At 42.9% G+C, this 15320-nt stretch overlaps 1 protein-coding gene across 1 annotated transcript in view; it reads left to right on the top strand.

The window, feature by feature from the left end:
- The window catches only part of PAPPA2 (pappalysin 2), a 329773-nt gene that overhangs the window by 236913 nt on the left and 77540 nt on the right, over positions 1-15320 (top strand). The window contains exons 14-16 of the mRNA XM_005690911.3: positions 5160-5331; positions 8682-8859; positions 10281-10494. Of these exons, the coding sequence (XP_005690968.2) occupies positions 5160-5331; positions 8682-8859; positions 10281-10494 (564 nt within the window). The remainder of the gene's footprint in view (positions 1-5159; positions 5332-8681; positions 8860-10280; positions 10495-15320) is intronic.

The following is a 15320-nucleotide window of genomic DNA, read 5'->3' on the forward strand; positions in this document are numbered from 1 at the left end:
TCCCACCACAGCCCTACAGAATCAAACTCTCCAGGGGGAAAAGCCTGGGTATCTATATTTTTTAAATGCTGCCTAAGTGAGTCAAAAACACAATGATGATTGACAATGTCTGTCTTGCGACAGATGAGGGCCATTCTTTTATGGAACTCTGCCAACAGAGATTTCCCAAGGCATCATTCGGAGGCCCAAACATAAAGGAAATACACACATCATTTTGGTAGGATGGTGCTAGAAGTGTGCCTGGATACCCATGAGCAGATTTTATGCAAGAGGATAGTCCAGGGATAACATACATTTTGCAACAGAATTTTTCTATTGAAAGCGTTTTTTAAAACCCTCAAAAGCAATTACTTTGGGGAGTGAGAACCAGAAGAGAGAGAGAGAATAGAGGCATACTGGGGAAGTGGAGAGACAGAGAGCAAAGCTGGAAGGATGAGTAAGGGGACCATCTATATAGTGTAATCTCTAAGGACCTATTGACTTAAAATTCCACCATGAAAAACTCATTCTTCAGTCTGCAAATGTTGTCTCCCATTAAAATGGAAATAGCTGTGAATCATGTCTGACTGGGTGTATCATATCCTTACCTGAGAACACATTGTGATGGGGTGTCAGGAAAGGTCTGGAAAAAATGGGTGAAAGAGTAAGGTTGCCCAAGGAGGAAGCAGGCTTAACAGGGCATCTTGCAGGCAAAGGCAGCTGGACAGAGATCGTTAATTTGACTTGCTATTACTTGAAAGTAAACTGCTCAAAACTAAGAACGACCATGAAATATATCCATTGTTTCCCCCCAGCCACCCTGCTAAGGAACTTCTTGGCTCATCCTGGCCAATGATGTTAGCTCCTGAATGGAGAAGAAAGCAACAGGAGACCCACCGCATCTTCAGGGAGATGGCCTGGTGGTCTAAGCTGGCCTGGAGAGTGAGAGCTCTGCATTCCACTTTGAGGGTTTTCCTCTGACTCTCTGTGTGGCCTTTAGCCAGACTCCAAACAGCTTTAGTTTCTTTATATGTCAAACCAAGATAAATACCTAACTTCCCATCTCTCTGGGGCATGGTAAGGCTTTGTTGCTGCCACTTTCATTGACATGTGTCCAAAGACCATAAGAAGAAAGCTTTTGAAAAGTTTGAAGGCTAATTATGTTTACTAGCAACATTCTCATTATGACATTGGGGCTTAATGTATTAGTAGCCAGAAAGAAGAATGTATCAGGAGCATGGGAAAACGGAGAACACAGTACTTCACCCAGAGAAGCAGTGTATTTGTAGTGGAAGAGAAACACAAAAGGGGTTTTGGGGATAGGGTGCAAAGCAGAGAAGTCTACAATTGGTACCAGATACCATCAGAAGCTAACGACCTGACAAACACTGTCCTCATAAAAAAAAAATTCCTTAAAAAGGAAGCAAATGGAAATATAAGCTAGTGAAAGAATTTGCAGCAGCTGCCCTAAAACCATTTCTCACTTCATAAACAGGTCTGGGTTTGATGCTTTCTCTTTTTTTTAATCTTGGTCTTATTTCATGCCACTTTCCTCCTCTTCTAAGATCCCCTGTCCTGTTCTTCCTCCCTTGCTGCCAGTGCTGATGGACTCCTCACACAGGTAGTCATAGCAACCGAAGTTAACGGAACACCATCTTGATGGAAGGAGGCTCATTCAGAGTATTTGTTTTGGGTCTTATCTCAGCACGTATTTGTCCTCAGTGATGACACTGAGGATGAATTGGATGCAGTCATGGAGTCACTGGAAATTAGCACGTGCTATTTCACATTAATTTCCTGGCAGTGAGCTGACATGAACCAGAACAGTTAATGACTCTCTGTTTTCCAGTCCTCTCTGCTTAACACACTGAAGAGATATTACATCTTATGCATATCAAGGGCATGTAGTATCTATGGAACTTGGAGATGTTTAGCATCACTAATGAGAGGTTCTCATCTCATTCCATGAAGGATGGTCAGGTTTCAGATTCCTTATGCCACTAGGCTGAATGAAGGCTCAGAGACAAAGCTTTATTTCCTATATTGCAGACCTAATTAGCAGTGTTGAATTTGAAGAATCCATCTCCCCCAACTCATACCCTTCATTAGGCTCTGTATAGTGAGTCTGAGGAAATACTACACGCTCCCAGAGAATAATCAGGGTTTACAGGAGAAAAACGTCTACTGCATACCACTCAACTCCAGTTCCTCCATCCTATGTCTGATAAGCATGGGTAAAAAAAAAAATGAGAATGTCACTGACATAGTTTAAATCCCATGGGTACAAGATCAGAGGCAGCAACTTTAGCATATTCAAATCAAATCCATACTTCTTGGACTAGTGCTTTTTAAATCAATTCTCAATTATTTCAAGTGCAATTCAATGACATTTTATTTTCCACTTTCTTATACTGTTGCCCAGTTCCTTGATAAAAGTATTTGGCCTCTAACAGAATTCAAGAGCAAATAAAACAAATGAATGATGACGAGCTTCACAGAAGTCATTCTGATTAAGATTTACCACCACTGGCAAAAACATCATGAGCAAGAAAGTGTAAAAAGTATCATGCTGTTTTCCCACACTAGACTATGACTTCTTTAAGGGCACACTTATTTTATCCCAATACTGAGACCAATGTGCTAAGTGCTTGGGAAATGTTTATGAATGAACGAAGCGGTAGGGCAAGATGGTTGAATCATTGTTTGATAATGATTTTTTTAACTTCGTATCCCCATCTATCACTATAAAATTTAACAAATTTACCATTTTGATAGCCATTGACTTACTTTGATGTCTATGACATGGAAATATTTAATTCAGCAAACATTTGTTGCATCTCCCACAAATGAGGTGTACGGTAAATACAAAAGTGGGTAGAAGTCAGTATTTGTCTTCAAGGCCATCGTAGTCTAGCTGGGAGATTCAGCAGCATTTAGGAGACACTTGTGTACCCATTGCCTTGTGGATCAAAGAATGGATGAATTAACTAAAAATTGTGGCAATCATACAGATAGAGTAAAAGAAATGTTAGAAAAGTTATTTTTTAAATTTCCCTTTAAGATTCAAAGAAGGAAGCTATCTGGAGGGGCTTCTTGGAGCGGGAAGGCCTTTTAAAAGGTTCAGTAAACTGACCAAAGGTACAGACATGGGAAAACCAAAACATGTGGGCGACTCACAGGAAACAGGCCGTTGAATGCGGCATGTGGGCCATTTGCAGTGGAGCAGCAGAGAGAATGAGCCTAGGAACAGTGGCTGCGTATGGGCACACACCGTTATCGTCCTCATCTCATGGGGGAAGGACTTGAAACCCTGGGGAATAAATAACTCAACCATATCACCCAGGTAGTGAATGGTGAAGCCAGGATTCAAATTCACACAGCCTGGGGGCAGTGCTGTAAATTTTAATCTCTGTGGCTCTGCCTTGATAAAAGAGTAGCCGTCTTTTGAATCTGTTACATCCCTGATGCTGTCATGATCCTAACAAGATCCCCTCAAACCTCAGGGAGTTTAACTGTCTCTCCTATTCCTACATGACTAGCTTTAGAGACCCAGACAGCAGTTCTCTGATGAGGTAATGTCCTAGAAGCATCTACCACATTAGGCATGTGGCAGGGGCTTGATATGTGTGAGTGTTTTCTTCTTTCTGTCATGGGCTCAATTTTCTGATTTGTTGTTCAGTCGCTCAGTCGTGTCCAACTCTTTGTGATCCTGTGGACTGCAGCACACCTGGTCTCCCTGTCCTCCACTATCTCCTGGAGTTTGCTCAATCTCATGTGCATTGAGTCAGTGATGCCATCCACCCATCCAATCCTCTGTCACCCCCTTTTCCTGCCCTCAGTCTTTCCCAGCATCATCTTTTCCAATGAGTCAGCTCTTTGCATCAAGCTGCCAAAGTATTGGAGCTTTAGCTATAGCATCAGTCCTTCCAATGAGTATTCACAAGTTGATTTCCTTTAGGATTAATTGGCTTGACCTCCTTGCTATCCAAGGGACTCTCAAGACTCTTCCCCAGCACCATAGTTTGAAAGCATCAATTCTTCAGCATGAGACTTCTTTATGGTCCAACTCTCACATCTGTAAATGACTACTGGAAAAACCATAGCTTTGACTATATGGACCTTTGTTGGCAAAGTGATGTCTCTGCTTTTTAATATGCTGTCTAGATTTGTCATAGCTTTTTTTCCAAGCCAGTGTTGATATTCAGTGGTATATGTGTGCATCTGTGCTAAGTAACTTCAGTCATGTCCAACTCTTTGTGACCCTATGGACTGTAGCCTGCCAGGCTCCTCTGTCCATGGAATTCTCCAGGCAAGAATACTAGAGTAGGTTGTCATGCCCTTCTCCAGGGAGTCTTCCTAACCCAAAGATTGAACCCATGTCTCTTAAAAACTCCTGTATTGGCAGGCAGCTTCTTTACCACTAGTGCCACATGACTGCTATATTCAAAATGTATAACCATCAAGGTCCTACTGTATAGCACATAGAACTCTGCTCCGTGTTATTTGGCAGCCTGGATGGGAGGGGATTTGGGGGAGACTGGATACATGTATATGTATGGCTGAGTCCCTTCACTCTTCACCTGAACTATCACAACGTTGGCTGTTAATTGTTGTTAAATGTTGGTTGTTAATACTCCAAAACTAAATAAAAAGTTTAGAAAAATACTCCATTCCAATCAGTAAATAAATGTTGCCTTTTCTGCCAGCTCAAACACCTGTTCTACAGGGCCCCTTGAGACCAACCCATGATGGAAAAACAAAAAGGTTTCTGCCTGACACAACCAGGGGCCTCCAGAATTCACTCCTGATCTTTGCCCTGTATCTGTTCTGATTGTTTGGGTCGCAGAAGTACTGACTGTGAAATATTCTGAGGATTACCCTCTGATCTATTCACTTCTATGCCATCCAGAGCTCTGGGGACACTCTCCCCACCTGTCATCATCATTTTCTCTTCCTGGAAGATCCATAGAAAGCTGGTTCATAATCGCTTGGTAGTTGATATTGTTCCTGTTTACTTTATGTTGCTGGGTTCCAGGTCACAAGAAGGAAGTGATGAGTTGAATGTAGGTTTTCAAGAAAGTGTTCTCTTTGGTTTAGAGACCCTTCTCAAAGGGAGAGGCAAAGCCTTTGCTGCTGCCTAGCAAGTCAATGTAAGATATTTCTGCTTCTGTCATCTCCAGCTGTGTCCATCGGCCCTGTGGGGAGCAGGGCCGCTGTGTGCCATTGCTGCTTGATCACGCGGATATGGTGAACTGTACCTCTGGTGGCCCGGGTCACATGAAGTGCTCTATCACCTGTCAGAGGGGGTCTGCCCTTCAGGTCAGCAATGGGCAGTACCTCAGGCCCATGCAGGTGAGTTGGAAATCTGCGGTCATCAGGACCAAGCCCCTGGGGAGGGACAGTATGCATGCTCCTCCTCCTGGCTGGATGGGGGAAAGGCCTGTGTTTTTAAATCATCTGAAAGGAAAAATGAGGACTCTAACAATCAAGGAGAAGCATGGATTTATAGAAATGTAAGGTACATGCAGAAATATATAAGAAGTGTACGAAATTATGATCCTGACTTTTGGCTTCAAAATGAGAATGTTACAGTTTAGACCTGTCCAAAATTTGCAGGCAAGATAGGATGCAATCAGCCTTTTTGTGGTCCATTTTCTGCCTGTTCCCCCAAGTCCAACCCTCCTTATAAGAATACTGAAGGAAAAATTATGATTTTCTTTCTTCTGCTACTGAAGTAGGACTTATATCAAGATTCTAGTTTTGACTGAATTTTTTCAGATTTCTGTAAGCTACCATGGCACCACTTCCAGGGTTTCAAGGTGGTCTGAAGGTGCTAGAATATATTAGTGAAGAGCATGGCTTGGGGGACAGACTTGGAATGAAATTTGACTCCTCTGTTTATTGTGTAATTTTAGGTAAAGACAAGCAAAACATGCCAACCTCTTTAAGGTTGTTTCCAAATTTGTAAAATAGTTAGATCAGAAGTATCTATGTCCTTGGGCTGTTTTGATGACTGAGTAGAAATAATTCATAAGCTTCTATCAAAATGATAGGCACCTAGCTCTCTGCAAACCTGCCATTATGATAACCATGATGATGTATTGTCGACTAAGAATTTTGTTTTCCCTCTTTCCTTTAGAAAGCTTTCCATATTCTACAGAGGAATTTGAAATTTGAGAACACATGAGCACAATATGATAGAGAGACAGGATGCATTAGGCAAAAGGTAAATGGTGCTTGAGAAGAATATGAGGGAGATGAGGTATGATGAAGGACAAGTGGAAGCATGATTGGTAGTCAGGTATCAATGGCTTGGAAGATTGGAATTGTTTTTCATCTGGTACCAGTTAACTGCTCAGCAGATTGTGGATCCGTGGAGGAATTTCACTTGCTTAGACACAGAATTTAAAGATACAATCTTTTGTTTTGGATGGCTGAAAGAGACTTCTGTGTAGAGATACCGTTTTAACATACCTTGAAGCATCAGCTCCTTGGTTTGTGATGCTTTGGTCAGAAAAGCAGAACTCTTATCACCTACCTGTCCTTAACTCAGCTTACCTCATAGTAGAAAAGAGATGGAAGGAAGGAAAAAGAACAAAAACAATGTAGGAACTGAATACATTTGTGTGCTAGGTAAAGAAGGAGAGGGAAGAAAAGATGGTGTTTGCAATTCATTAAAATTAGGAGCAAATTCAAAACAGAACAGTCAATACTTACTGGAGCCAGGAGAAAACCCAGACACTATATGCAGTGTTTCAGAGACATTCTTTAAGTGATCGCTGTGATTGGAGCCAGTCTTCTAGGCTGTGAGCATTGCAGTTGGGTCCAAGTTGGGAGAAGGAAGGTGGGAGCTCACCCTTTGCCAGTCATATGATGGAGTCATCAAGCACAGCTCTCCAGCTGACTGCTCCCATCACCAGAGCCTGGCCCCACTAAAGAAATGATATGATCCCAGCTTGTGATCACAAGACAGCAGGGATATCTGCTTTTTGTTGACATAAGAACTGAAACTAACCAGAAAAGTGTGTCTGGCTTTGAACTGGGGCCTTCTGGCAGGCAACCTGGGAACATTGGGAAGGATGGAGGGGCAGCCAGGCAGGAGTGGGTGTCAGAGGTGACAGCTGCTTTCATCAGTCATTTTACCTTTGACTTTGGTGCCACTGTGGTCTCCTGATGGGATGCTGGCTGAGCCCCAGAATCTCCCTTCTCTCTTTTTGACCTTTGGTAACCTACTATGGTGACACTTTTCACCCAACAAGCCATGAGTGTCCAGGTCTCTGAGTGCCTGCCCATCCTGTTCCTCTCACTCTGAAACTTTCTTCTCCTTGCTTCTGCTCTGCTGCTGGGAAGTCTTGCTCATCTTTCAAAGACCAGTTCCTGTGTTATCTACTATGTGAATCTCCCTGGAAACACTCTCCCTCCTATCCAAGATGGGCAATCCCTTCTCCAGCCTCTGTAGTGCTATCTCACCACCACAAAACAAGCATGCATATATGATGTTGCTGTTACTTAGTAGAACAGTTTATATTCTCTTTCTTCTTGGTCCATGTTTTCTCCTTTATGATTTGTATTCTTTGCATTACATTCTCACAAATCATCATAGAAGGGAGTAAGATATAACCAAAGGACATCTCCCACACTTTCCTTTTGAACTTCTTCTCCTTCCTTCTTCTCTCTCTTTCTTCTTCCTTCCGTTCTCCCTACTTCAGATGTTTTCTGATTCACTGCTTCAACCTGTGATGAGCTCTGCTGGTAGCTCCTTAAGGGTCTTGTTTATCCAAACTTGAAAGTACCTGGCCCTTCTAAGTGCTCAAAAAAGAGTCTCCTCATTTGTTTCTTGGTGATGAATTCTAGGACCCCCTACATAGGCCATAGCCCCAAGGAAATGGCTGGAATCTCTTAGATTTAACTACAGGGTTTGGAAGATGCCTCATGTGCATTAATTCCCAGATGTTCTTAAAGACTAGGCACCATTCTCAGAGAATATGATTATGTTTATTATGTACCATTATCAGTCAGCTTATCAGTAAAGGTCCCAGCAGGAAACCGATGAATGCTCAAAGGGGGGCAATTTGAGGAACTTCAGTAAAGGGACTGCTGATAAAAGTGGGGGCAGGATCTAGGAAATGACAGAGATGGTCCAGAATCCCAGGGTGAAAGGATAATATCCCCTCTAGACCTAAAGAGTTGACTGTAAGGGGCAGTTAGCAGAACCCGTGAGAAAGAGTGCAGCAGGCGTGTGAAGAGCTCTGCCAAAGGCGGAGCCAGCCTACAGCGACCCAAGGGAGGGAGTAGCGAGAATCAACCCCCAACCTCCCTTGCTTCTCTGCCTCTTCCGTCTCCTACGAGTGCTACCCTGGGTGCTCCAGCAGACACAAGTCAAAAGCATGAAGCCCACAAGGGCCAGGGTCCCAGAGCACACAGCAGGGCAGAGTAGGGTGGAGAGCCACCTGGCGAAGCGTGTGAGGAGAGCCGAGAGTTGCGCTGGAGGAGCGTCTTCATTTATGCTCACATGCACCTTTCATCAGCAGCGTACCTGGGTATTGTGAAATTGCACATTAAGACAAGAGGGAGGGAGGCAAAATCATTTTGTCTGTGGTGAATATTTGTACAAATAATCATCAGGACTCTGCCAGATCCTGGGAACTATTTTGATAAGCCTTTTTGTGCGACTTTGATAACAGAAAACTTTATGTTTCTAGAAGAAAATTCTGCTCACATGTTCCTCTGGGCACTGGGACCGGGCTGTGAGCTGCCAACCCCTTGACTGTGGTGTCCCCGACGCATCTTTGGTGAACTACGCAAATTTCTCCTGCTTGGAGGGAACCAACTTTCTGAAACGCTGCTCTATCTCCTGTATCCCACCAGCCAAGCTTCAAGGTATTGTCTGGCCAAGCAGGAGTTATATGCAAGTTCTCTTCAGGTTCTCTCTCTTTGGCGGGGGGGGGGGGGGGGGGGGGGGGGGGGGGGGATGGGGGGGCGTACTTTGGGGATGTTTTCTTTACTCCAGTGAGCTTCCCACCTGACTCTGCTAAAGCACCTTCTTTTCACAAGCAAGAGGCAACACATTCCTTGTCTCAACCACTTGGAAGGATGCCCCTAACTCAAGATCTCATTAATGAAAGAAACTGAGACCTTCCTATTTTTATTTGAGTTTATGTTCTCTGGAGTCAAGCCAACTAACAGTTTTCTGAGAGTATTAATAATTCAGATACCCTTTATCATGCACATTTTGAAATATAATATTTACAACCCTTCTGTGAGTTAGGTGCCTTTAGTCCTATTTTAGCAATGAGAGCACAGTTGTATGAGCTGTACTGCTAGGGAGAGATGAGAATGTGGTGGAACTTCTTCTGACCCCACATCTTTTTGTTGTTGTTGTTTAAGAGAGCGTGGGAATAGGCTATTTTATTTGTTTGGTTTTTTTTATTCATTTTGGCCACACCCCGAAGCATGTAGGTCTAGTTTCCCAACCAGGGATCGAACCCATGCCCCCTGCCTCGGAAACACAGATTCTTAACCACTGAATTGCCAGGGAGGTCCCTCTGACCCCACATCTTGCTCTTCCTCGTGAACTTAGGTGTGCCCAGCAGTGATCCAGCAGACTTGTTATAAATGCAGATTCTTAGGCTCATGCTGACAGAGTCTGCTTTAGTAAACCTAAAGTGGGTTGGTGATACTACTCTATGGGGCGTCCATAGATTGAACTTGGAGAAACTGCTGAGGCATATGGTGTATGGTATTTAAGTACAGAAGTTTGCCTCAAACTGCAAGTTCAAACCCTGCCTCTGCCCTTACTAGCTTGGACAAATTACTTAAACTCAATTTCCTCATCTGCAAAATAGGGGATAATGATGGTATCTATTTCACAGGGTTGTTTGAGGTTTGACGTTTACACAAGTGATATGTGTAAAATGCTTACAGCAGTGCCTGGCATGTAATGAGCCCTATAAAAGTGTCATCTAGTATTATTATAATCCTTTCCACAATACTGTCACAACTTTATTTTTATTATTTGTAGTGAGGAGTGAGGTAAGGATTTGGTCGGTAGCCCGTCTTTCATTCAGGTCAAGAACTAGCTTTCTGACCTCAATGCTACACGAGAGAGCACAATAGACACTCTGTGGGTAGAAAGATACAGGATAAACATTTGACTTGAAGTTTTAGAGAAGCTGCTCCATGAAAAATACTGTGACTTTCCAAGAATGACTGTCTGTTGACAGGTCTTCGTTCTTTCTGTTTGTTATTTTATTTTTGGACTCTCTGTTCTGAGCGTTCTGTGTTCTCTTTCTTGGAGTTAGGACTGAGCCCATGGCTGACCTGTCTTGAAGATGGGCTCTGGTCTCTCCCTGAAGCTTACTGCAAGCTGGAGTGTGATGCTCCTCCTGTTATCCCGAATGCCAACCTGCTCCAGCCTCGCTGCCTCCAGGGGAACCATGACGTGGGCTCTACCTGCAGATATGAATGCAAACCGGGCTACTATGTGCTGGGAAGCACGGAGAATAAAGTCAGGAAGTAAGTTGGAAGTTCCTGGCCTTTGCCATTCTCTCTACCCTTGTACCTTGCTCCTGCTGTTTCACTTGCAAATCCAAGACCATTGTTTTGGAAATAACATTAAGACCTTCTGGGTTATCCACTGTTTGTTGTGTTGTGTATATAATCTCTCTTCGACTGCACAAGTGTGTTCCCCAGTCATGGCAGGCAGGCTGGCCAGATTTGCTTCCTGTAAAGATATGCTTTCCCATAGCAGATTCCAGAGTCTCATCTTGGTGTGTTTTAAAAGATTCTCTGCCCAAATTATTATTTTCCTTGAAAGTAAGTGTTAGGAGCTTCTTAAGTGGTAAACACATCACCCAAATCCAACTCTGTCCTAGAACGTCATCATCAGGCCCATTGGAAGTTTAAAATTGTGGCTGTGGCAGAAATTGCCTAGGGTGGTCTCCAACTCAGATTCGTATTAGGTATGTGATGCTGGGAAGTTTCTCTGTCTCAGTCTCTCATCTGTAAAATGAGGATAATGATAATAATAATGTAGGAACTAAGTAAATTAATATGTATAAAATGAGTCAGTGAATTAATTTTTTTAATTTTATTTTTGGCTATGCTGGGTCTTCAGCGCTGTGCTCAGGCTTTCTCTAGTTGCAGCAAGTGGGGGCTACTCTCTGTTGCAGTGACTTCTGTTGCAGAGCATGGGCTCAGTAGTTGAGGCTCATGGACTTTGCTGCTCTGAAGCATATGGAATCTTCCTGGACCAGGAATTGAACTCATGTTCCCTTGATTGGCAAGCAGATTCTTAACCACTGGACCACCAGGGAAATCTAGTAAATCCATTTTTAAAACATAGAACCCAATACATATTATCTATTACTATTGTAATTATAGTATTTCTGGTTTATCCTTCCTGGACTTTGTGTGTATACATTCCTAGACCCAGAAATCAAGCGGACCTTTCTTCAAAATTCATGGTGGACAAGAAAGAATAAAAGCTTTGCTGCATAATTTAAGTGAAACTGTTTTGAAGACACTTGTGCTGGGGTTCAAATCCCAGTTATCACCCATTTTATTAGCTGAGTAACCTCAGGCAAGTTACTGAACTCTTTGGGTCTCTTCTCCTTTGTAAACTGGGCATAATGCCCGCATCAAAGTGCTCAGTTGAGGATTAAACAAGATAATACATATTCAGCCCCAATAGCTCAGCAGGCAAAGAATTTGCCTGCAATACAGGAGATGTGGGTTCAGTCCCTGGGTTGGAAAGATCCGATGGAGGAAGGCATGGCAACCCACTCCAGTATTCTTGCCTGGGAAATCCCATGGACAGAGGAACCTGGTGGGCTACATTCTATGGAGTTGGATATGACAGAGCTCACATGCAATACAATAATGTACAGCTCAGTGCCTGACTTGTGCTAAATGATCAATAAATTTTTTCAAAAAAAAAAAAGAAAGAAAGAAACATTTTCTGAACAAACAAAACAAGGAAAAAACTTTCAGAAGAAGAAACTCCTTGTACTCAGTAAATTGTAACTATTATTTTCCTACCATAGATTATGTCTTATTACTTATCTAGGACTTAGTTGAAAATCTGACCATAGTAGGTATTCTTTTTAAAAAAAAATTTTTTTTGAACTGACAAAATCCTAACCATGGCATTACCAGTGATTCCAGAAGATATCAACTTCTACTGTAAACTAGAATTTTCTAAGGGAGCAGAAGAAAATCAGGAAGCTTACTTTCTGGCTTGCATTTGCCCTTCTCTAGTCTACATCCAGCCATCTCAGTATGGGATGGATTGAGTCTGGCTTCACCCAGAGCCTTTCACTCTTGAGAAAACCCAAGATAATATTTGGGGTGGGGGGGAGCCTCCTCCTCATTATCTCAGCCCAAGGCAAGAGCCAGACTAATTAGAACATGAATAATACTGATGAAAAATTCATAGGAAGCAGCATTCTGGTTCAGTGACTCTAGCAGGTACAGTCTACAGTTTTTGACAACCAAAAACACATTTGCATGTTCTGGTCATAAGGTCTAGATCAATTTGCATCAGCATACATTGATGGGCAGGGAGGACCCAGGTCATCTTCCAGTGAGAATGACATTACAACCAGCCCAGAAGGCTGTCGTTTTCTTGCTTTTTTATCTTTACTTCTTGCCTCCCTTCTCTCACACCTGCAGCCAACTCAGGGGTCTGCAGAACAGTGCAATAAAGACTAGAGGGAGAGAGAACAGTCTCGGGACCAGGAGGAATTCAGGGCAGAGGGATTTTTCCTAGCTCTCCAGGCCCATGGCTGAGCTTTGCATTGGGAAGAGTGAGGCTGCATCCACGTCTCCACCAGATTCCCCGCCCCAGCAGGGGCAAACAGGGGCCATTTGCTGGCATGACTTTCTTTTCTGGTTGAGAAACTGGAAGCTTACATCACAACGTCAGTATGGGTTTGAGCTTAAACATTTACATTTGCAAGCACCATCCTGAGGAGAGATTAAATTATTTACCGCACTGTGTAAACTGATTTCAGCCTTAGTTTACACCTGTTTACATACGGCAGTAGATTGGTAATCAGAAGTTTGCAAGTCAGGAGTAAATCACTGTCACTTGCTGCTTGTGTTTACCCAACAAACTATGTCAGCCTTGTCCCTTGCTTGGAGCCCAGCGTTGTACTAATGGAGCCCTGAAATTCTTTCTAGGGCATGCAGGCAGGGGGAGAAGAGGCTGAGAGAAGTTGGCAGGCAAATCAGCTCAGACAGAGTGGGCACACACTAGTCTTTTGCACTTCTTTGAGAAGTGGAAAAAGCCCCTTGATGGTCAAGTTCAGCCCTTGTTCTCTACATGACCCTGAACAAGGTACTCCACAATCATAGCCGTGTGTCTCAGACTTTGCGTTCTTAAGGTGAGGGGCAGTAATGACTTCTACCGAACAGTATTGTTTTGATGCCCAAAGTAGGTAATGTCCTGAAAGTGTTTTATAAACTATGAAGTTCAATACATGTGCTAGATATAACTTTTTGTTCATTTCTTTTTGGAAGAAGGAAACAACTACCAAAATATCAGCCAAGTACATTGCCTTCCTGCTTCTTCTCAAGTCTGTTGAATATTGTTTCAAGAGAGAAAAAGAGAAGCGCTGCATCTGACTTTTCTCTTCCATCCAGCTTGTTTAAGTTTTGTCCCATTGCACTTGGAGGTTAGCGTGGAAGGCGCAGCTGCAGCTGGCACTTTCTCACGTGCGTGCTGTGTGTCAGCCTTGGGTTTAGGAGCAAAGACACCTGCAAGAGTAGGACCGAGGCTCTGGCCTCCAGGAGCACCCAGCCTCCATGCTCCCTGTTTCATGGGCATCATTTCTTCTTGCAAGAGAGCATAGGAGTGGACACGGGCCACAGTAGGCCCTTTCTCTTGGCCCTTGGATCCCTTGCCCCTTCTTTCTGGGATTTGAAGATGGCACTGTTCACACTGAATCTAGTCCCTGAGGACAGGGAAATGCAATGGTTTGGCCTGGGTAGTGCACTCTGACCTTGAAGTCCTGAGTAGAGTCAGCATTACCCAAACCATATAAATTCTATAGGGGGAAAAACTGAGAAAGAGGTTAAGTGGATGTTAGGGTAACAAAAATTCAGTGAAACAAATGCCCATTATATGGTACAATCATAGGCTGGTACAGACATATTGTGAAGTATCCTTCTAAACATTAAAGATGTTTAGAAGAATATTACAGACATGGGAAAATATTCATAATATGGTAAATCGATAAAAGCAAGAATATAATTATTATACATTTATAATAATGTATAACAATCCCTATTTTCCACATTAAGGGTATATTTTTAGCATTCTTTTTCAGTAGCTAGAAGTGATGATGATATTAACAGCCATAATCTTTATATAGGAGGTTTATAGGGAGTATAGCTTTTATTTTTCTGCTATTTATATATGCTAAATTTTCTAGACTTTAGAATGAGATAAATAGTTTAAAAATGAAGTGAGCTAGAAAGAGGGGATCATAGCCATTTGTGGAGGTGGAGAGTGATAAAAGGAGAACTAGCCACATCTTTCTAAACAGGCAAACCAAACAGAGACCAGCAGTCCAAGATGGCATTATGACAGGGACTTGCCGCTGGCACCTTGCTCCCAGACTCGTCTATATTTTTTAAGTTGTAGTATGATCGCTTTACTCTGTTGTGTTAGCTTCTGCTGTGCAGTAATGTGAGTCAGCTCTAAGCATACATATATCGCCCCCCTCCTGAGCCTCCCTCCCACCCCTCTCCCTCCCACCCCTCTAGATCATCACAGAGCGCTGAGCTGAGCTTTCTGTGCTACGCAGCAGCTTCCCACTAGCTGTCTATTTCACAAGCGGCGGTGTGCATACGTCAGTACCACTCTCCCGATTCATCTCACCCCCGTCCCCCTCATGTCACGTGTCCGTTCTCTGCATCTGCCTCTCTGTTCCTGCCCTGCAAATAGATTCATCTGTACCATTTCTCTAGATTCCACATATATACCTTAATATACAAGCAGCATCTCTGTTCTTGAAGGCTGTCTCAGACCTCATCTCTTCCAGTCCTAAAACCTCTTCCCTGACTTTCAGCAGATCATCCTGCTCCCAAAGTGCAAAGGGTCTGCCCACAGGTGTGCCAGCCAAATGACACCTCCAAACAGGCTTTCCCCCTTCTTACTGTCTAAAATGAATTATGACCAACAAGGACCTACTGTAGAGCACAGGGAACTCACTCTGTTTTGTAATAACCTATAAGGGAAACAAATCTGAAAAAGAATATATATATATATATATATATATACATATATACTTTATGTATTTTATATATATATATATATAACTGAATCACTGTTCTGT

This window comes from Capra hircus, chromosome 16 (assembly GCF_001704415.2).
Source record: "Capra hircus breed San Clemente chromosome 16, ASM170441v1, whole genome shotgun sequence".
Classification (NCBI taxonomy): Eukaryota; Metazoa; Chordata; class Mammalia; order Artiodactyla; family Bovidae; genus Capra; species Capra hircus.